At 39.0% G+C, this 23,293-nt stretch overlaps 2 protein-coding genes and 1 long non-coding RNA gene across 6 annotated transcripts in view; 2 read left to right on the top strand and 1 right to left on the bottom strand.

Annotated features, from left to right (window-relative positions):
* Positions 1 to 5: 5 nt before the first annotated feature.
* sumf1 (sulfatase modifying factor 1) lies at positions 6 to 6,377 on the bottom strand. Of its 2 annotated transcripts, XM_006808796.3 has the most exons (9): positions 5,969 to 6,377; positions 5,187 to 5,360; positions 5,007 to 5,081; positions 3,045 to 3,127; positions 2,765 to 2,887; positions 2,350 to 2,464; positions 1,311 to 1,424; positions 1,159 to 1,218; positions 6 to 592 (listed from the first exon to the last, which is right to left on the bottom strand). In XM_006808796.3, the coding sequence occupies exons 1-9, from the start codon at positions 6,272 to 6,274 to the stop codon at positions 491 to 493; spliced, it is 1,152 nt and encodes a 383-aa protein (XP_006808859.3). In that variant the 5' UTR covers positions 6,275 to 6,377; the 3' UTR covers positions 6 to 490. The 2 variants fall into 2 exon arrangements, with proteins under 2 accessions (XP_006808859.3, XP_035771748.2); XM_035915855.2 differs by lacking the exon at positions 5,187 to 5,360.
* Positions 6,378 to 6,507: 130 nt separating this feature from the next.
* Positions 6,508 to 7,190, top strand: LOC148102746 (uncharacterized). The gene is made up of 3 exons (XR_015719074.1): positions 6,508 to 6,674; positions 6,761 to 6,878; positions 7,009 to 7,190. It is a non-coding gene; the product is annotated as an uncharacterized LOC148102746 (long non-coding RNA).
* An 833-nt stretch (positions 7,191 to 8,023) lies between these two features.
* Positions 8,024 to 23,293, top strand: part of LOC102800249 (inositol 1,4,5-trisphosphate-gated calcium channel ITPR1) — a 72,166-nt gene continuing 56,896 nt past the window's right edge. For all 3 annotated transcript variants that reach the window (XM_035915849.2, XM_006808797.2, XM_006808798.2), the window contains exons 1-5: positions 8,024 to 8,222; positions 9,061 to 9,173; positions 11,790 to 11,860; positions 21,404 to 21,513; positions 22,140 to 22,226. In XM_035915849.2, the coding sequence (XP_035771742.1) occupies positions 9,082 to 9,173; positions 11,790 to 11,860; positions 21,404 to 21,513; positions 22,140 to 22,226 (360 nt within the window). In that variant the 5' untranslated portion in view covers positions 8,024 to 8,222; positions 9,061 to 9,081. The remainder of the gene's footprint in view (positions 8,223 to 9,060; positions 9,174 to 11,789; positions 11,861 to 21,403; positions 21,514 to 22,139; positions 22,227 to 23,293) is intronic.

Raw genomic sequence — 23,293 nt, forward strand, 5'->3', positions numbered from 1 at the left:
CACAATTATTTTTTTTAAAGAGGAAAATACTGCTTTATTACAACAACTTTATAATGGAAATGTATGAAACAGTGCTTTTGAGCAAAAAAAGGACAAGTTTCTACAATGATTTTACAGCAAAGTCATTTTCTGTACATTAAGATTTACTTTCAGCACAACCAGCTTTTAGCTGATAATGGCAACAAGAAAAAAACCACACTAATCTGTTCCAGTGAAATGTACAGTAACTTGAATTATTAATATTTTTCCCACCAGTGCTCAAAGGTGGCCAGAGAAAGCTTTTCCATTCATTTCTTATAAAAACATCTGAAAAACTATAAAAAGTGAGAATACTGTGAACATATGTCATAGTAGAGAAGATTTACCGTCCATCATATTCAGATGTTTGGCAATGAGATCACAGTAAAATGTTGCATGTCCTTCCTGCATAGTCAACAACGGGTTTAGGCAGCAGCTTCAGTAAAAGTGTGTTTAAGACAAGCAGGTGAGATTATCGTTTCTCCTGAGAAACACAGCGGAAACCAAGATTAGAAGCTGAGCTGTCCCGTGTATTTTGGCTTCTTGCTGCACAGCGATACCTGTAACAGTAAGACTGAAAAAGGGGGGGGGAAAGGGGGGGAAATGTACTGTGAATGAACCGAATAATGTCAGTAACAGACACTGCTTTGTGATATTTTACTGTTTGATAGTCAAGACTACTGATATTAATCTTGTAGACAGCCCGCTTATGCACAGTCTCCAATCACTGACCTCTCGGGTCCCTCACACGTGTAACTATAATGTGAAACAAGAAGAAAACTGTGGCCAGTCAACATGTGACAAGGCTCTCACTAGCATCAAAAGCCCCATGTACCAGAAAGGAAAGAATGAATACATCAATCCCTTTGTTATCCCACAGGTGGAGAGTAACAGAGAGCAGAGAGCTACCCTACTTCCTCTTAGAAATGCTAATATCAGTTGTCTGGATTCAGTGTTTCCAACAATAACATGGTTTCTCCAACAGCCAGAACCGTTTTACTTTCACTGATCACTTTATTCCAAAAAATACCACAAAATCCCAGTGAGTGAGGCCCTTGGTATATTTAACAAATAAATAATTAACCACGTTTTGAATTTCAGATTTAAAAAACTGGATGTTTAACATAATTTTTTTCATACCTTGTGGCACATGTATGACCCTCCCTTCTTCACTTTATCTTTGCCTGAGGGAGGCCCCGTCTGAAAGAGAGCAATGGTAGAGAATAATTACAGAAAAAGAAAAAATCAACACCAACGACAATAACAAAAGCCTGAATGTAATCTGTCATTACTGGGTTGCGTTGCGGGTCCGTGGTGTGATGCACAGTCCACCAGTCTGCTGTCCATTCCCATGCATTCCCCACCATGTCGTACAGACCAAAAGCATTGGGAGGAAAGGACATCACCTGTAGGGTATAAGGGCACTACTGTCACTTTACTGCAATGTTTTTAAAAATACATTATTGTTAATATTATCATTTCTAATTTCTAAATTCTACACTAATTCTAAAAGTAGTCTAATCTATCTATCTAAAGGATATTTAAGCCCTGTGGCTTGAAGAACTATTGTGCATGAATATTTGTGTCTTTCAATGGTACACACAGTATATTATGGTAATTAGAACACGCTAATGCTACAGTATTATTTGGCCTGTTAGTGCTGCTGACAAACTGATATCCTCAATCACAGTGAGAAAATAAAATGAATAAATACATAAATAATAAAGGTTTTAGGTTTTAAATGCAAAAAACTGGTCATTTTAGCCCTTTGCCAAGTAGTTTCTAGGAAACATGATGACACTATAATATCTGATATAGATAAGAATCTTTAAACTTATTTTGGTTGCTTAACTCCTCCCAGTATAGAAGGAGTTTGTAGACAAAGGAAGCAGAATGTTGAAACACAAGTCAAACCTCTAAACCTGCTGGACAACTAAAGGGATTTCTTAACTGAGCTCAAGTTCCCCTATTACTTCAACATCAGTGACTGCCTTTTACCCTAACAAGGTGACATAATGCAGATTAGAATATCATTTTACATCAACACCATATACTCTTAAAGATTTCACACAGAAATCGGATATTCAGGATTCATACTAGAATTGGAACTATGAAGTTGCCTCTGTTAAGAAAGATTGGATTTATGTTGTCTTTTTGTTATCTATGTAATCTCTCAAGGCTGCAAGCTTCTTTTGTGACCTCATCGAGCTTTGGAATGCGTTATGTCTAGTATTTTCCTGGGCCAAACTTTTTCCGACTAAACCTGAAATATGAGATCCCTCAACACACCCATAATTATGGCATTCCTTCATTCTTGCTTGTGTCTCTTACCGGTGAAGTTTTGATATGCCCATCTTCTCCAGAGTTGTGTGTGGGGAAGTCTCCCTGCCAGAGGTTAGCAAAGTGTTGTCCTTTAGGGTTCAACTTGTTTCCCCATGGATAAAGTCTAAATGTAGGCGTGGTATACCAGGAAAGTAATCTGAGACATATTTCATGTAGGAAATGCACATATCCAAACATCTTTCACAAAAAGGTTCCTTTTGCATTTGTGCTTATAAATCTTCTGTTCACTTTGGTCATACATTGTTATTATTCCCATTTTTGAATGTACATTTCAGACTAGAGGTTTGTTAGTATTTCCCCCTCTTATAAACTGTGTGTTAAGCAACTGTAACAAAGCAGTTTCCCTACATGGATCAGTAATGTGTTTTCTGATTATGATGCTGATCATCAGTTAACATCTTACCTGTCTTTCAGGCCACCCCTGCAGGCATACTCCCACTCTGCTTCTGTGGGGAGTCTCTTGTTAGCCCAGGAGCAGTAGGCAACAGCATCTTTCCACGAGACATGCAAAACAGGATGATGGAGCCTAAAAAAACACAGATTTAAAGTAATTTACTGAGCTCTTATCAGTTTTCATAAATATAAGAAGAGTGAAGGTTTGATGCTTGATAGGTGTTTTATATAAATGTGGAGCGTATTATTGAAAACATTATGAAGTTTTTAGTAAAAGAGAGTTTTTCTACCTGTCTGTGATGTTGGAGTCTGGGCCCTCAGGGTGCCTCCAGGAGGCTCCTTTGACTGGAAGCCACCAAGGGGCAGCGGCCACCTAACAACAAGTGGTAGTAACAGTTGTTACTGATCGTATCATCACGTCCATCTAAAGACAAAAACGTGCTTTCTGAAGGTGCTGGGTTAAAACTAAAATGTAATTATTTAAATGAATAAAACATACTGTGCTGCATTTATAAAAATGCGATCACTGTCAAAGGCTGCCTTATTTATTTTAATATTATTTGACTGGAGCAGCTTACAGTTCCCAAGAACAACATTTGTCATGATGCTAATATTGATGCTGTGCTGCTAATTTTTAATATATCTGAATTGTTTAATGTAAATATGTGAGATATATTATATTAAAGTGGTCATTTATACATTTATGACTTTATTTTAGGTTCAGATAGCTATAGAGACACATGCATGTGCACAATAATAATAAAAATTTAATAATTACTTGAAATACTAATGGAAAAAAACCAGTAAATAATACTTGCCAAATTGCAACAAATGTATAACTTTCAAACTGGGACTCTTTGAAAAATAATTAGCAGTAATTAGTGAAGTTATTGTGCCATATGGGTAAATGTGTGGAAGCCTCTAGGTTTGAGGGTCATACAGAAGACTTCTATAGGTAAACCTGTCAAGCTGTAGGTATTTAATGAACACACAGTGAAAACTAGAAACATCAGGAAGCACCAAACACCAATTTCTTGGAAATGTTCTGTCCAAAACCACAAAAACTATCTTTAGCACGCTCCAAAGTTCATAGACTCATGTTGCTGCTGAAGTGTGGTAAAAGTCTTCAGTCCTGTGTGCAGAAAAATAAAAAAAATACTGGAAGCTGCCAGTGCTACCCCTCCGCCTCCTAGTAAATACACCTAAAACATCAACTTAAAATTTCTACATTACTTCTTTATCAAGTTACTACATTTACAGACTTGTGTATTCACGGCACCTGCCGGGGTGACGACAGTACCCCATCAACCTTTTACAGCTGACAGGTAAAAACTGTTTAAGGTGACTTTCTGTGAAGGAGGTGCTTTGAGGCTTCTTCCTATTTGGCATGATATTTTTATTTTTTATTTTTGCAAAGCACAAGACTGTAGGTGACTCTCACATGCCGAAGAACTGGATTATCAAGCCTCTGGGCGTTTGATAAACAAATTAGCCACATTTCGTCATGCAGCAAGCTAACATTAGGATTTTCCATCTGTTGTGGAGACCCTGACATCAAAAATAAAGCCGATCCACTGTGTCCTCAGATTCAGAGCATGCATAAAGACTCCTGTGTTTCCTCTTTTGCTGCCAACAACAGAAAATTTGGCGTGCTTTTCTTGTGACTGGGACATTTTAGAGTGAGAGAAGTGGCTCAAAAAAGGGTGGACTGCTCATACCTTTGTTTGAGGGCATATAAAATAGCCACAAGGTGGGCATGATGAAAATGTGATATAGAGAACTCAAAGGAGAAAAGCATGGGGTTCAAATGAGACCTTTGACCTAGCTCAGCATCAGTGTTGTTTGTGGGAGAGAAAAACTCCCTTTGGGAACTTTAGCTACATGTACTTATATGAACAAAAAAGCTTTTTACACATAAACATTTACAGACATTTAAACACAGCATGAAAGCCTGTGAGGTTACATTTATTACAACACTTTATATTTACTGTTGTCTACTAAACATAGTGTGTGAATTTGGACCTCTAGTCCTGCAAGCTACCGATATCTATGTGTAAGCAATAAATAGTTTGTTAGATCGTTGCATAAGTGCAAACTAATGTAGAGCGCGTCTTTGACTGTGTGCTCGTTTTGTGCAGTGAAATCGAAAGTATGACATGTAGCCTGCACATGTCTTCCTTCAAAGCTACAACTGACGTAGCATGCAAAAAGTGAGCTGCAGAGGTGAGTCGCCTGCTCAGTGGTACACTTACTGCTTGAGTGACTTGGCTTTTCACTGGCTCACTCAAAAGTCCCTCGAAAACAAACGAGTCTCCAAATTTCTCTGCCTAAAAATCAGAAAAGACACAGATTTTATGGGCAATAAACAACCCCAGGATAATGAAAACCACTCACAAAAAAATATGGTTTCATTTTTAAATATTTTTTAACACCTCAGTCACATATCCTGTCGCAAGGACGAAGCTCTGAAACTGTTGGTTAGTGACTTCATGGATGTCTATGTTGAAGGAGTCCACATACACCACTCTCTGGGGTCCCTCACCGTCTGGGGGGATGCCTGGGTTGTCTGTTCCCATCAGGAACTCCCCTCCAGAAATCTGCACCATCTGCACGGAACAAGTACATTTTTTATTTACATATGCAAACAAACTGTGCTACAAACTGGAATGTAGATTCAGGATTAATAACTCTTATGAGCTACAAGATCATAACAACCAATAAAGAACACAATAAAACAATGAAGATCTATAATATATTTAGTAAAAATCTAAGTTATTAGCCACCTATAAATAATAGAAATAATAGTAGAAATAAAAAATATGACACCAGAGTGCCACAAATGTGCAGTCTTAAAAGGGTAACTTACAGGAAACAAAGGCTGGGCTGTCAAACTTCCTGCTTCTGCATTCAAGTCATATTTACAGCACATGGTGTTATGGTTTATTTAAACACACAACTAAAATTAGCACATATGTGGACACAATTTTGCAACCCTTGGCTTTGGTGTTAATCGACAGATCTGTGTTGCAGCTGATTGGCTACAAGGCCTTGCTTATGCATGGGAACCTCAGAGGCCTAATAGTTCCAAGAACGATTAGATTCGACTTTGGTAACTACTTTATGACATTTTGCACGCATAACCTTATCTCTACACTCTCACAAAATAGCGGTGTCGTTTTTTTTTTTTTTTTCCGTAACAGGAGTCGCAACATACCGGATGTTGTGTTTCCCGCTCATTGTCCTGCACCTGATTCGTCCTGTCATTTGCGTCTTTGGAGTATTTGAGATCAGGATCTGTGGAAGGTGCTTTACCCTCATCCTCGTCCAAGGGATCCACAGTTGGAGCGTCTCTAGTCAGCTTATCACAACCGCAGCCCGCCGCTCTTTCCGGGCCTGGAGGTTCTGCGCTACATGAACTCTGAAGACACAACACTTTGCTCACACATCCAAATATGAACAATAAGGTGAAATAACGCAACATTTTGATGGTTTTTTTTCCAAGGCATAGCTCAGGGTCCATGCATGATGTTGACACTAGTGATGTGACGTTCTGTATCGAGGCTTCGAAGCGTGTGTCGAGTAATGGAGGGGACGTTTCCGCGAAGCGCGTATCGAGGCTTGTTTCATTTATGGGAGGAGCTGAAAATGATGACGTCCGAAGCCTCGCTGCCCGGCTGTACCACGTGACTGGTTCATGAAGCGGTTCGAACTTTGCCGCGAGATATGACAGCGATATAAACCGCTCAGACTTCATTCAAAAATGTGGGTGTTTGATGGAGAGTTGCAGTTAGTGAGAGTTAGAGACAGTTTGGAGGTTCATGAGAGTGAGGAGAGAAAGTCAGGAGAGAATGGAGCCAGCTAAGAAGAGGAGGATGTCCTCCCCTGTGTGGGAACATTTTGATTTTATTCCTCCCAACGAGGTATGTAAATTTCTACAGAAGATGTATTTTCATAATACTGATGGTGCAATAAAACATATGTTAAGCTGTCTTTACTTTTGTACAAGGTGAAGTGTTTGCTATGTGCCAGGGAGCTGGGATATAACAACAACACCTCATCCATGCTTAGGCACTACAGAGCTTTGTATGAGAATAAGGGGAACACCGATTGTGGAGCAAGACCAGGTGAACCATCAAATGCCATGATAATATAGCATGCAGTAATGTTACTAAATGATATAACAATATTATACAATGCAATAAGTGACGTGTGTGATATTTATATTTGTGCTTTGTTTTTATTGTCTTTCCTCAGGAGAACAATCTCAAATAGATGAAGACCTGGTTAACATGGTGATTGAGGACTCCCAGCCATTTAGCATTGTGGAGGACAAAGGATTTAAAAGATTTGTTAAATCATTAAATCCTAGCTATGTTCTCCCCACTAAAAAGGTCATAAAAGCAGTGAAAATTTAGTTTTTACAGAATAAAATGTGAACAAGCAGGACTGAGCCTCAGTGTGTAGCTGTCCATACCTGAACGTTACAAAAGCACAACCACTGTCCACACCCCAACCACACCTCACCTCACAGTAAATGATCATTTCCATTTTAAGCATTTCCAAATGATCATTTTCCATACTGCCAGTATAAATATACACAGTATACTGCCATCACTACAATATAGATGTTTTACACACTCCTTTTGTTGTTGACATTTACAGGCTGTGTGCAAAAGGCCACACTCTTCAAATTCATGCCAACTAATATTTTTACGTCCAGTAGGTGTCCTACTAGAGCAAATGAAGCTTCAAGAAGCTTTGCGCTGGGGTGAACCAATTGGATGAAAAGCTTCAGTGCTTCATGAAGCTTCATCTGCCCATCACTAGTTGACACTGTTACTTCCGTAAAGTCACGTGGTCAGTCAGCTGGCTACAGTGTAAGAAAACGTAACCCTTTCCTTCCCGAAGTGAATGTTTGCTGTGGACTAAACTCTGTTAATCCACAAAAACACTGCAAATTCTGATCTCGGCTCGCAAATACAGCTACATCCGGTTGTGATGATATTAATACAATCGCTTATCTGAAATACACTTCAATGACTTATTCGCCCAAAATCACACAGATTTTTGACCTTTCTGTTTTGTTTTGTTTTGTTTTTTACATAAAAATAGACTTCTTCTCAGCCGTATAAATCTGAGCAGCGCAGTAGCAGGAGTGATAACCCAGCTCAGATTTTCTTAGCGGTAGGATGGAGCGACGTGGACATCATTTCCCAGCTATCAACACTACGGCCGCTTGAGAAGAAGAAGTGGAAGTGAGCCAGGCAGTTCAACCAGCCAGTGCCTGCCTCAGTGAGCACAAGCTGCGGGAGCACTGAGAGGCGCGGAAAGGTGTCCGAGCTGTCAAAAAACTGGATTATTACACTCGCTGACGCCTGGATGTCACCTCCCGGCCCGAAGGAGAGGAGAACCGCAGTCATGTTGTCTTAGCTGGCCCAGAGAAAGCTAAATAACCGAGCACAGCCGAGGTAAAGTTGAGAGCTTAACTTGAGCAGTTTGTCATCATCCTCCTTTCATATGTCTATCTCCTCGCAGCGGAAAGGGGGGGAAAGGATTTAGTTCTCCTTAAATGGTTAAAAAAAAACTCAGAGCTCAAAAGCGGCGCTTTTTAGTGAACAATATTTTTGTTAAAGAGAAGCCCAACAAGATTGTATCACGGACGGGTGGATCTTACACCGACAATGATTTCGGGCTGCTGTGAAACAATGTGATAGTGAGCCGCGATTACAATGCTAACGCTGGATGTGCTTTCTCAAGTTTCGCTGGCGCTTAGATGAAGAAGATCCGAGCTTTTGCTGTGTGATCGTTGATCGTTTGGTCGGGCTTGCAACAGACGGCGGTCGGAAAGCCACCAGAATAACTTGTTATGGGGCTTTATCGACCTCAGTGAGAGGCAGTGCTTAAAAAAAAAGAAAAAAGAAAAACACACAGGCAGATAACCTGAGTGGAGGGGACCTGCATTGCTCTCTATCAGCTTTCAGTGGCCATGACCTGTTGCAGGTGCATAAACCTGGCTGGCAGCTGCAGCTCCTAAACATGTGAGGCGCAGCACAACACCAGCGGGGCTACAGTAACATCTAATAGACATGTTCTCTTCCTCTCTATGCAAATCTTTGCAGCCTGACAGTTGTGTTAGTGTAGTCTCCACCTGCAAGGGTACCCGCTCTCTCAAAACTGCTCCTAACTTGGAACTATTAATTTGCATATGGATACTGAATAAATGCATGATAGTATGTGTCCATGACAGGGATGTTATATTAAATGATCTAATAATATCCATATTTTCTCCCAATTTCTCCTATACAGGTGCTCCCTTGTGTGCCAAACATGTCGGACAAAATGTCCAGTTTCCTACACATTGGGGACATCTGCTCCCTGTATGCAGAGGGATCAACCAATGGTTTCATCAGCACCCTAGGGTATGTCCCTGTGCCTGTGTGGAGGGCCCACTTCACACTTTTCTTAAAAAATGCTGCTCAGTCATGATACTGAGCCAGCAGTTTTTTGGATGGGAGGAAATCACACTTGTAGTAGTAACTGTTAACCATTTTGATGACAAAGTCGAGAACAAGCACATTTCTTCCCTTTAGTCCGATGCCTGTGTATGCACGCGTTTGCTTACACACGGTGACAGGGTCATCATTTGGTCTCAGAATGGGATTAAGTAGTGAATGTAATTTGTTGCAACAAATGCAAAAAACATGCAGATAAAGTTCGGGGCAGGCCTGGGTTGGAAGGGTAGATTTAGAAGACAATAAATGGTCTGGTGGTACTGTTGGCAAGCCACTCATTTGCCCACACAGTCACAGCATTAATGTATCGTTTTCCTCCATCAATTCTCCTTAGTTGTAAAATGCATATTTTGATATGGTCTATCTGTTGGGATTACTTACACTGGCTTACTGCTTGAAATACTGGCCTTAGGATATGACAGAAATATCACAAGCGCAGTAAGATTCAGTTGTGCTGCTTTTAACCTCTCCCCTTTGTTCTGAATCTAAACAAAGCAACAAGAGAAAGTTTGCATTAATGTTTTTTGCTGGTATAAACCATCAGGAAATCACAAGACGGTAAACCATGGCATTTAGCATTAGTAATGGTATCAGGGCTATCTGCTCAGTGTCCTGGACCTCCCCTCCTGGCTCATGAAAAATGGAATGACCTACAGCGAAGACTGAGTCACTATAGAGACATTGTGGCCTTTCTGGAGTTCATGTGCTTCCCACATAGACACTCACACGCACGCACATGCTAGCACATGTATTTAGAAAATTGTCATGACGGTTTTGGCCAGAAGCCATCCTCTCCACGCATAAACACCAACTCAGCAGCCTTCTCCAGATCAACTGCCCTTTAAGTAAGACACCATACTGAGAAAATTCTGTACACATTAACTCTTTTTCTTCACTCAAATAGCAGTCCAAGTCAACAGCTGCAGAGGGGAGGGGGTTATATGAGCAAATGAAAGGCTACATTTTTTTTTCTTCTCTTTTTCTTCTTTTTTTTTTTTTTGAAAATGCTGCTGTGTGCATTGAGTATCTAGCAGGACCCGTCCTGTTTGTGCAGAGGTGTAACTATTAAACTTGTGTTAATAACTGACCACTGTGAAAGCGAAGTTGCGTAAAGCATGCTCATGTGACAGACCCCCCCCCCCCCCCCCCCCCCCAAATACAGTAAGGAGTTTTGATGCCAGATTAACTTCAGCAGAGCTTAGCGTTGATTCAGTAAGACTCCACTGAAGGGCCACAACACTATGTTTCTAAAAGATACTCCCTCATTTGGTGTTTTGACAATGCTGGTGGTGAAAACTGACTAACATGTTGATCCAAAGGCTAATTCTCGTAGTAAATTAGGTTTAGATCTGGTAACTGCAAAGGTCAGCGCATGTGATTCATGTTATTTTCAGCAACAACTTTGTGTCGATTTGCAGTTAGTATTCCTTCCAAAGTCAGGTCAGGGAGATTAGAGCTTCCACAGTATAGTGGAGCAATTGAATGCCCTCACTTTAGAGGTGAAAAAGTCTGTGTTTTTCCTTTAATTTGTCACTCTGCTGTTATTTGTCTTAGCACGCACGGGTATGTTCGCCCCTCGTAGTCGGTCTTGTTCCTCGAGATGTGCAGGCTGATGGAACAGTGAGGTCTGTTTGGGCAACTTCAGAAGGCTGAAAGTGGATGTGGGATTTGGCCTGTGTCCAGACAAGTGTTATTCTAAGCCAGTGAAAGCTAAATTTGTCACCAGAAATTCCTGTCTGGCCACCGGTCATTTAATCCAGAATATTTCCTTATTTTGTGGAAGGGGAGGCTAAAACATGCTGCAACTATGTAAAGATCCCAGATAATTCATGAAACAAATGTAAAGTTTTTGCACACGCTTTTGTTGGAAATACTTTTTTGCCTGAGTCTCTGTTTAGCACACACACAGTAAGCTTAAACACAAACCCACAGGAATGATGAATTACAGTGACTCTGATATCCAAGAACAATGGCAATCTTAGTACATCTGCAGAAATGTTGACAAGTTATGCTGAGTTGAAGTTCTGAAAATGTGGTGTTGATCAGTTTGACTGTCTCAGTATTATGAACCCTTTGTTCCTCCTGGCCTTTTGTTCCAATCATTGCTGTCCTATAAAATTATTAATCAAACACACTCAATTGATGCAGTGTTTTTGAAATTAAGTTGCAACTGGCACTTTTTCTTTTTAAAGTAAGCAGTGTTTAAATATTTGTTGTACCAATTGATTCATTGTGAGCTCTAAAAATATCATAAACATCAAAATGGCCTAATTGCAGATAATTACATTTTTGTTAAAATGGTCCAAACTTCATAAGCATTCAGCTCACTATAACAGAAGAATAAGAAAATGATTACATGTTTATTCGAGTCTTGTTTAAAAAAAACAACAACTTTAAACATGAACTTAACTATTCCTCATTGCTGCTGTGACTGTTATGCTCGGGGCTTTGCCAGCTTTGTCATGGTAACTTGGGATATGATCTTATTATATGTATAGCGCTTACATGTGTCCGTATTTACAGCCTGGTGGATGACCGCTGCGTCATCCAGCCTGATGCTGGGGACCTCAACAACCCGCCGAAGAAGTTCAGAGGTAAGAGGAGCAAATGAATCTCCCCTCTTCCTCGTGACACTCCTCCTCATAACACTAACTGCTATCTGTTTATACTGTGAAGCGTGTAAGGCCTGCTGCTGAATGTGTTATGCTGTGTTTCTTTGGTGACAGCCACAATATCTCAATATCTCAGCCTCCTGGACTTCAAACAGGCCTGCCTTTGTCATTGTTAAGTGTGTGTGTGTGTGTTTATTAGCTGTGTGCCCTAGCTCGCACAGGTCTGTGGAGGTAGAGGCAGATGGAGAGAGTCATCTCTTCTGCTGATTTGTTGAAAAAAAAAACACCCACTTGAGAATCTGTTTTCTAAATAAAAATCCTTCAGCTGTGTCTTTGGGTGAATTTGCTATTATTAGTTCTCATACAGGAAGTAGAACTCGTGACCTACAGTTCTCAGGCTAGAGGTTTATGTCCCTTGGGGAGGGCTGGCTAAACATTGTACACAGAATATGATTGAAGGCCTGAGCAGTCACTGGTACACATTTATAAGAAACGTGCACTTTAGCTTGCTGCTGCTGGATGACACTTAAAGAAAATGTAATACAGCTAGACCGTTGGTAGAGCTTCAACCGCATATTCAGATTTTAATTTTAATTTAATTTAAGGTTTTTTGAAAGAGAGAAATGTAGTCTTCCTTGGTTCTTTGTTTTCCTTGGCAATTCAAAGTAATTGTATTGGCCATTTCTATAAAACCCTACAAAAGAGAGTAATTACAGCCTTTCAGAATTGTATGTTTTGAGCATATAAGACATATGAGCACTTATCCATTTGAATTATTTTATTTGTCTTTTAGTTCTTTACTTTCTCATTAGTATATAATACAGATGTATTTGCAGGTGTGAGAATAGGGCTAAACACTGTCTTGGGGATCATAAAACATCTAAATAACACATTCATTAAACTGAATAGCCGTGTAATTATAGTCAGATCTACCTGTTCTTTAGCAATGGAGCAGTGATACCGATAAGTCTATTAACTTACAAAGTGGCAACGTTTGACATGTTTTCTTCCTGGGCTTGATTTCAACTATTGTGTTGCTTTTAGTCTTAATGACTGTACTGTGCAAAATTCTTGAGTCAGCCCTCCTTTCATTATGTTTTGTTTCCAAGAAGCCAGGCTTGAGCAATAGTTCTCCAGGCTTTCCGAACATCTTTCAATGTTTTTTCTTTGGAAATTGGCAGTTTATTTCACTTCAGCTCCATTCATTAATCTGGCAGATACTGAGCATAGTTTTCTTCTGCACAGTGTTAATCAATATTGGCCTTCAACTTTCAAGATTGTTACTTTTTCACATTTTAGTTTGTGTTTTACATGATTTAACTTATTATTTATTTTTGTATATGAACTGTTTATATATTATGTGTGTGAGTGTTTATGTATGTATTACTGATAGGAGTTCTTGTTTGTTTAAATGTCAACATTATATAAGTGACCTTCCTAACCTTTTTTCTTTCGGTTTCTTACACCACTTAACACTAACCAAGGATAAAAAGACACCGAGCACAAGTATTTCTGTGTCTACACATAACATAACAGACAATTTAGCAAATAACCAATTTGAAATTGTATCTTTTTTTTGTAGCATTTTGTAGCAAATTGTAGCATTTTTTTTAATTTTTTTTAGCAGCCTGTCGCAAAAATACATTATTTGTTCACTTTTTGTCAGTTGAATCTATGAAAAATACTAAATATAATGCAGTATGTCACACATAAAACTGTATATCTGTTCCAACAAAGTGATGTCTTGCCTTGTTGTACAGCGTGTCCTTAAAAACATTTATGAAACTGGACAAATAGAGGACAAAAGAGGAAGTGGCAGGCCTAATGATGTGTAGGAGGTCAGGAGAGACATACAACATTGATCATCTACAGTCATGTGTAAAACATCATGGAGGCTCTGTTGTGGTTTGGATCTTGTCAAAACTGCTGGAATTATGAATACAGAAAGGAGAGGTCAGATTTTGTTCCACCATACAAGCACCACGTAGAAGGACTCTGACTGGCAGAAGCTTTATTTTATTTAGGACTGCAATGATCCCAAGCACTGGCTGTTTATACTACTAACAGCTGAGTGTGGAATATTAAGTAGCGAGAAATTTTAATGACTGGACTTATTGCACAGGTGGCATCCTATCATGGTACTACTCTGGAAATTACTGAGTGTGATCCACTCTTTCACGTTTGTTTAAAAAAGCAGTCTGCATGCATAGGTGCTTGATTTTATAAACCTGTGGCCATGGAAGTGATTGAAACACCTAAGTCAATGATTGAATGAGTTAGTGAATACGTTTGGCAATATAGAGTAGAATATAGACCTTTTGTGTCTAACTGGAGTTAGTAACTCCTTCACTGTGTCAGCTTGATCAGAAGAGGCCTTAATGCCAGTGAGAGAGGATTCTGGGTGTCTGCTAGAGGGGAAAGGTGTTATTAATGGATGTGGACAAAGCCACCTGGAGAAAAGAGAAAGAGAAAAGAGAAAAGAAATGGAGTGTAAAACCATACATAGCAAGTTCCTTAAAGGTTAGTTTACTCAAAATGTAGAGTACTACTTAACCTGTACAAATATTATAATCCTTTTGGTTCTGGTAGAGTTTAAAATGTGACAAAGTAACTCTGTGATAACAGCAGTGATATAATGGACTTGGAGCCTGTAAAATCTAAAATAGCAACCCTATGACATTTCTTGGATCCTAAGCGAAGGTATGCAAATAAGCAGACATGTCCTTATACAGGCAGGTAGGATGCAATGAAAAGAAGCCTGGACGATGTAAAATGGAGTAAACGTCAGGGTATCTCAGGCCTGCGCATTTCAAGTTTGACCATAATAATCTGTTTGAAATTGTATAGCTTCATTAAAGTGCAGTTCCTGTAGTACCTCTTTGAAATGACCCTGGGTCTTTTGGCTTCAGAATGTTGTGAATGGTTTCGCAGAGACATCTTTAACTAGTCTGTTTCTGTAAGGAGCCAAATAGGAAAGAGGTAGTGTACGCAATATATGTCCCATTAATGGTATAGCATATACTGTAAAGAGAAAAGAAATGGAGCGTTTCACAGCAGAGACTTTAAGATGTCAAAAGAAGAAAAGGCGGCGGTGTTTCTAAACACCGTTAACAATGGCTCTGTTGTATGAAAGTGTCCCTTTTAAGTCAATGTGACAGTGAACCAGGATTAAAAGGAAACTACAAGTACACGGAATATGTTCATCGTTCATTTTATTATCGACACATTTATTTTTTAGCTGTGACATATGCATGAAGCACGAGCTATGTGGTGAAAATTTACTTTTCAACCATGGGGGGGAAACCAATCGTAAAACTTAAAAATACGTGCCTTCATTGTTTGCCCCCACCCCCAAAACTATGAGGCGTTGCACAGCTGGAAAGAGACCCAGTTGTGTAGTGATAATCTCACTAAGTGGACACCATAAGAGCAATATGGCCAGACGAGCCATGTCCACTCTGTGATACGGTCACTGCTGAGGTATGCTTAACATTTCCTCCTAATGTAAACATGAGCACTCTTCACACAATTTATACTCCCACTCGTGAAGCCTTTGTCCATGGGCTTAGACATCAGCCTTTTCTTTGCATTTCACCTTTACAGTATTTCAGATACCTTTACACACACACCGAGCGACTTCCACACACATCTAAGGCAGAGACTGCTTTGTGTTTCATTCTAGTCACTGTGATTTAAGGCTCTCTTGCACAACCAGTCAGATCAGTTGCTTTCATCAAAGTTACTACATACTACAAAGCTGCGTTATTCAAAAATGCCCTCCTCTTTAAAATCTGTTGCAACTTTCACTTTTAGCTGCTGCAAAACCTTCAGAACTGTCACTTTTTCTACGAGTTGAAACTGAAAATGCACATTTAAGACTGACAAAGTATGTAAAGGCCCTTATCTAAATCACTGATGGTGAAAACTTGACCTACTGGCAGATACTTTCAATCAATGAGTGTCTGTAGAAACCTTGTCTTTCTAGCTGACTTAGGCAGCCTGTATTTAGCTACTTACTCTGACATATTAGGAGTCATTTGGATCAGTTTAACAGCTGTTTCTTTTATATTTTATGCACCTGCCATTGCATTTAAATGTAGTCAGCAATGTGGTTATATGGATGGCAGTTAGCATTTTGTAGATTTGGAGCCAAGAGTATAAATCTTGACGTTCCATCCCATTTTTTTTTTTTTTTAGACCTTTTTTTTTAGCACTTTAATTAATAAAATACTTTGGTTTACACCCAAAACCCCCATGTAATGATAGTGCGTTGACATGACAACTAATGTACTAAACATACAATACATTTTATTTACTGTATATAAGCACTTGACAAAAGAAATTTAAGAGACAGGGACTCTCTACATGTAAACATGGCACACTTTAGCTTTGTCACTCTGGGACTGTCATCATCACACTGGCCTTTATTTCTCCTAAGACCTCCAGACCTCTTGGCACTTCATGTAATAAACAGCTGAAATCTGAGACATGTATACAGTATCTGGTGAGTGAGACTCTGACCTAAAATTTTGTTTTGAGCTGTGGGTATTCATAACACTCTTGTCTTTGTAGCTTTGAATAGACCTTTGTGTACCACTCTAAAAAAGTCTATAATAAGCCCCATAGTGTGCATTTGCATTTATCTTTGTTGTAAAGAGAATGTGTAAAACACTGTATAACAATAACAGAAAGGTCATAGTTTGTATGAGAGATATTCATTAAATACTTGATAAATATAATTTCTCAGTCAAACTATCTTTTATTTCTTTTATTTCTGAATTTTTAATAGATTTGGTTTATTTGCCTGTTTACGAACATGGTAAAATGATGCTTGTCAGTTTGATGTGTGACATAGTGGGTGCGCATTGCTTTTTTTCTTTTTTACCACACCTATTCTGGGTTGTAGTCTAAAGTGCTTTGAGAAGTGAGACTAGAAAAGTGCTTTATAATTGCTGGTCTATTTCTAGAATAGTGTTAATTATATAAGGAAACTCTGGTATGAGAAACCTGAAACAAACACTAGAAAGGACTCCATTAACAAAACAGGTCTCTGAACAACAAGTGATTTTTTTTTTTTTTGCTTGCTTGTTGTACTCTGACATTTTCACTGCTTAACTAGTAGCATGTGAAGGCCATCACACTGGGCAGCGTCTTCTTGTGCTGGCTTCAGATGTTGCCAACTCCTGCCTATCACAACTCATGCCTTGGTTTACCTGAAATAACTTGAAACATTTAAATAGACTCAATTATACTTGAAGTGCCAGCTCCTTACCACCACTTGTCTGTTGTCAGGCCGAGCCACTGATGCTGTTACAGACGGACTGCAGAAAAACGCTGGGTGGCTCATCTGCGATAAACACCAGAAACGGGCCTGTCTTTAGTCCCTCTTCCCCTGCTAACAACTGCACAAATTCCTCTCCTGCCTATTGAGATGAGAGGTCTTGCAGGAAAGGGTGATGGGAAGCTGTTGTCAGTAGATCCATTTACTGTCTCAGATGCACTACAAGTGCTTCCTCTATAATACCTCCAACAGGATAAGAGAATTGCAGTGAATAACACTTTATACAAGCCAGATTGTTGGTGATGTTTCAGATTCAGCAGAGAATAGAAAACGTGTAATGCATTATGTTTCCCCAGTTCCTTAGCTAGACTGTGTTGTATATTTACTGCAGGAAATGCTATTTATGTTACTGCTTCTTTGTAAATTGTTCGGCGTAGTTTTTAAAAAATCCAGTACTGTGTTCAGCTACTTTTAGGACAGGGTAGCAGACGGTTCAGAGGAGATAAAGTGAAAGGCTGAATTTCCAATTTATTATTTTTTTCAGCTACAGTGAAGTGCACAACTTTATGTTGAAGCTGTATGGTGGCAGTTCTGTGCTGTAATAAATCTTTCAATCATCTCTGTGTGCTTTACAGCCCCTTAGAGTTTCTTCAGTTGCTGGCTGCACGGCTTCAAGCATCGTCCTTTTGATCCTCTTTAATCTGCGGAAGTTTGTCGGCATCTAAAAGACTTTCTCGTAACCTTGTCTTTAAAAACAGTCTGACAGTGAAATCAAATCAGCACAGATACAACAATAATTTCAGTCGCATACTTCTGTTGAGTTAATCAGCTGATACAATATGCCTGATGTATGAAATAAAATGTTTTCCATGACGTCTCCCATTTACTGTCAGTGAATGTCTTCTTATAGTCAGTTTGTTGCCTCTCTTTGACTTTCAGACTGTTGTCACATTAGATGGTGGCGTTACTTTAAAAAGATGCCCGAATTTGCAACGTTTATGCTATTTGCTAAGTTAAGTCACATATGCATGTGTGTGACACTCGCAGCTCACTTGTTCTCTGTTTATACTCTAAGGCACTGTCACAATCTAACACCATCTTCAGCTGTGAGTCAAGAATCACTCAGCACTGTGTGTGGGAGAGATGGAGGAAGACGACTTTGAATAACTATGAATATATACGTGAATACGAACATGTTATAGTGATTTGTGGAATTACCCTTTTCAGCACACTGAGTGGCAGTAGATCAATGTCCAGCCCATTCATGCATAACTTACTCTATGTCACTGTGGCTGTGCGTGAGCGAGCACAGGGCACTAGCCACAGAATTTCCTCAGCCTATCAAGTCGGCTTTTTTAAACGACTTCTGACAAACTCACTTTTATTGGCTAGCTTTCTCTTAATCCTTTCCCCATCCTTGGTTTACATCTATTTGTGTATGTGGAAGTGCGTATGCAGGAATGATGTTGGGATATGTATACTTATCTTTAATGTGTTACTTTAATCAAACTGTGAAACACTTTGAAACTCTGTTTTGAAAAGTGCGATACAAAGTTATTACTGTTATTAGTTACGGACGTCCTACAAAACAATGAAAAGATATGTATATATTAAAAATCCAGTGCTTCTTCTGCATTGGCTTAAGATTTCTGTCATATGACTTAAGATAGGCTTTTTGCCTTTTCAGTTGTTTTATCATGTACCCGCCTTATAGCTAAACAATTGTAGGTCAGCATTTGTAGGTACATACGAGGTGGCCAGTATCAAAGACAGATTTATTTCTGAGCTCAATTGTGTACTTGCGTGCTAAAGAAAGAAATCTGTGACCTTGGAAGAAATTCTCACCTCTGTCTCACTTAAATAGCACGTTTCCCCTCACAGCTGGCTGTGATGCAAGGTAAATGTCTATTAGCTGATCATCTATCTGTCACATGCACCAAATATTTTCCACGGGGTGCTGCGTGTGAAACAGGCTGTGTGAAATATGTATTCATTGTTTCATTTATGTTTACAAGTTAAAGCCACATCCATTATTGTATGTTTTGATTTATGTGGAACACATAAATGCACACTGATTATATCTAAAAGCTCAATTTCTCCACTTAGTTGACCTTTGTGCTCTATTTTACATTCTTTCATTCTCTTCTGGCCTTTCTCATTTCTCTTTCACTTCCTTTTTTCTTTGTTTTTCTAACCATGTTTTGGGCCAAGAAGTAAACCATATTTAATGGGGAGGGGCTAAGGGAGGCCCAAGGACAATTTAGGAGACACAGTCGGAGACGTTGACTCCGAGGGAACAAGTTCTGTGTGAAATGGTTGGAGGAATTCAGAAAGGAGAAGGAGAGATGACAGAATATAGGGCTGGGGAGTCTCCACCCTCCTTTCTTTCTTTCAGTCATCCCACTCCCCTTCTTGGCCGGCCTTATTTGGTCATGTTACTGCAACTAGAGCTGAAGAAGAGAGAGAATGGAGAAAGGATGGACACATTGCTCCTTTTTTCTCCTCTTTTCATCCTCTTAGAAAAGAAAGCTGTGGTTTGATGAGAGGTGAAGTCAGAGGAAAGCCAGGACTCGCAGGGAGGAGTCACTGTCGAATTTTAGTTGAACTCAGCAGGGAAAGCGGCTATAACTCTGCAGCGAAATGCTTTATCAGTACTCATCCTGTGGAAGTCTCTGAGGGATTCAACTGTAGTTGCTGTAGAGCTTGTTACAAAAGAGGAAGTCTCCCAGGACAGAAGAGGAACTCTGTTAAAACTGCATCCACATGCAAATGAAAAAAACACTAGTTTCCCTGCAGACCGGTTTTTGCAGTATCTATGCAAATGAGCAGCAAAATCAGAGACTCCTGATGACAGCTGCAAATCATCGTTGCTACAGTTACAACCTATGAGTGACCACAACTTGTTGTGTTGCTGGATCACATTGCAGACGTGTGTGTGTGTGTGTGTGTGTGTGTGTGTGTGTGTGTGTGTGTGTGTGTGTGTGTGTGTGTGTGTGTGTGTGTGTGTGTGTGTGTGTGTGTGTGTGTGTGTGTGTGTGTGTGTGTGTGTGTGTGTGTGTGGTAGTCCAACCACAGCTCATAACCATACATTACTATGATCATACATCTGGTAAGCACACACAACAAACACATGCTGTCTTGTCTGTGATGACTGCTCCGCGAAGCAGACAAAGACCTTTGATCTTCATGCAGGCAAATTATTAATGTTTTTGAAGTGCAGGAACACACATGCATGGATTTTTTTTCTGGAGAACTGAAAGGATAATGTGTGCTTAAATGTTTCGGTTATTTAATATTTGAGCACATAACTTAAAATGGCAAAAAGGTCTAATTTATTTAGGTGAGTGTCATTAATAATCTTTATTTTTGCTGTTCACGCTGTCGGTTTGTGGGTGAGCTGTGGCTGTTACCCATCTTCCACACAGCGCCGACCTTCCCAGGCTTTACTCCCAGTAGATGAATATATTTTGTACACATTGTTTGATTTTTAACTAATTTACCATTGTTAGCTATAATAAGTGTGGTCTGCAACCAAAACCATTTTTGAGAATTTGCTCAGATTTCAACAGGACATTATGTAGCGTCTGATGTGTCCTGACTACAGCAGGTCACATATCCACTAACATCAGTGAACCCGACTTTCATGGCTGGATAACGATCCACCAGTTTGTGAAATGAAAAGACATCAGAATCATGTGGAATCTTTTTACTTTTTCTGTTCTTCTGTTTCTTCCTTTGTCAAAATTGTTACACACATTATTTACATTGGACTCAGAGGTATATTTTACATCTGTATTAAATGGAGGAGAAGTGAAGGAGTGACTGGAGAAGACAAATGTGGACAGAAACAGACGGAGCAAATTGTGACCATTTTCTCTCTTTATAACCATCTGGACTGATTGTTTTTTGCCTTTTTTCAAAGTTATATGAACATATGCATATTGGTAAATATGTGGATTTAGCCCTGGGTGACCTATTTATTTTTCTTTTCTGGGTTTTATTTTAGTTTTAATGTTAATTCAATTATGTAAATTAAATAAATATATATTTATTTTTTAAATCAGTTTTTAATAACTGTTTCTAGACTGTGCACCAGCATGATGTCATTGGAAATCATGTGATTAAGTGATTATTATTATCTTTCTTGTGTGTGTGTGTGTGTGTGTGTGTGTGTGTGTGTGTTTACTGACATGTTTTTGGATCCAGTTTTTCAGCTAAAGCTAGTGATTTCTATCTCTGTGCAGACTGTCTGTTTAGGCTGTGTCCCATGAACCGCTACTCAGCCCAGAAGCAGTTCTGGAAAGCGGCGAAACCTGGAGGGAACACCGAGTCAGTGCTGCTTAACAAGTTGCATGTAAGTGAAGTGAACCTCCCAGCAGGTACTACAGACCACTGCAGTTAACACCCATGTTCCCAAAAGCTCCCGAGATAAAGATTAACGAAAGAGTTAGATTTTTTTTTTGTTATTTTAACTTTTTGGGTTTAAATGGTCTTGATGAAGTCTAGACTTTGTAGACACTGAATTAAAAAACGGCATAGTGAGTGTATCGCTCTATCGATTGTGTACACTCTGTGTCACAGTTTCAGGTGGGTTTTTAAAAGTTTTACAGGTATTTTATAAATTAGAAGTCCTTTTATAGACTTTTCTGACATTTCCCTACTACTGTCCCATCTTTCCACCCTCTACCCTTTTTCTGCTGCAATACATTACCATTTAAAGCAATCTGCAATCTGACTACACAGTCATAAACTGGAAGATTGCGATCGTGCCTGCGTTGCCATGGAAATGTGAGCCTGAGCTTTAGCTAAAAGTCTCTGCTGCGTACATTTTTGACTAAGAACTTTGTTAATGGCTAACCAACGTGATTGCGTCTTTTGGAATTACTGCGTAAGAGTGTTGGCAGTGATTTATGTTGCAATAGCTGTTAGATACAGTTTTGTTTTGTTTTTTCTCTCTCTCATCTCTCTTTTGTATCTCAGAGTGCGGCTGACTTGGAGAAGAAGCAGAACGACTCTGAAAACAAAAAGCTTCTTGGAACAGTGATTCAGTATGGAAATGTCATTCAGGTGTGGAAATGGCTGTTTACAAGCTGGTCACACAAACTTTGATGTAACTAACACCTAGTTTGCATTCAACTGACATTAGTCATCACTGGCAGAAATAAACTGATTAAATAGAAATGATAAAAACAAGCAGAAATTTCTTAGGATTCCCATTTTAATATACTGGGTATATGTTACATTGTGGTCACATGTGTCAACTCACTTATATTTATTCCACATGTGATTTTGTGTACACACTGTTTTTCTCTCTCTATTGTTTTATGTTTGTTAAAGATATTTAACAGTCTTCCAAGGGGTGCCTCACACCTATAAGAGTTCACTTTGTTGATTGCCATTTAAAGCTGTGGTTTTGATTTTTACTGATGGTGTAAAATATACTCATATTCTGCTTGTTTTATAGGTTTAACAGTTTATATGTCACTCTTGAAAATACTTGGAAATTAAAAATTTTAACCCTAGAATGTTATTGGAGAATATAAAAGGCACATTTTTCAAGATTTTTCCTTTTTTTATGTTTCAAATACATATTTTTGATGTTTTCCAAAAAGAAATATAAGAAAAACACACAACATTTTCTCATTTCTGTCATTCTATATTTTTCTGCTACATGCTTTAAATTGTATCACGTGCACTGGTTTTACAGGAACAGGTCATATGATCATATATAGTGCTGCCATTTTTCACTAATTTCTAGAAATCTTATACAAACAACACCAATCTTTAGCATAACTATTCAACCACATAAGGTGTGAGTTTCATCACCTTGCCAATGTTAGTTTCAATGTTATGACCATTGGTTTAGGAGTATATAAAAGTGGGGAAAAAACAAAATTTCTTGAATTCCAGAAGAACACTGAAGTTTGAAAAATTCCAGGCCTCTGCTGATTAGTCAGATGCAATTATATCGCTATCAGTCACGCAGCCTGATCTTTGCTGATTGCCTGGGAGAAATCCATGTGGTTCTTCAGGCTGGCAGGCGAGCGTAAGGCCAATTTTGATGTCCAACTGAAGTTACCAAATATGGTTATTTGCCTTATAAATGGAAATAGTAGGTTAATAAGATTTAAGTT

The sequence above is a fragment of the Neolamprologus brichardi genome, chromosome 5 (genome assembly GCF_056152115.1).
Source record: "Neolamprologus brichardi isolate AB-2024 chromosome 5, ASM5615211v1, whole genome shotgun sequence".
Lineage (NCBI taxonomy): Eukaryota > Metazoa > Chordata > Actinopteri > Cichliformes > Cichlidae > Neolamprologus > Neolamprologus brichardi.

Coding starts and splice junctions, on each gene's coding strand:
- sumf1 (XM_006808796.3), bottom strand. CDS start 6,274: ATGGACCCTGAGCTATGCCTTGGAAAAAAAACCATCAAAATGTTGCGT. Junction 5,361..5,968: donor AGCGGGAAACACAACATCCG/GTATGTTGCGAC, acceptor TGTTCCGTGCAG/ATGGTGCAGATTTCTGGAGG. Junction 1,425..2,349: donor GGCATATCAAAACTTCACCG/GTAAGAGACACA, acceptor TATACCCTACAG/GTGATGTCCTTTCCTCCCAA.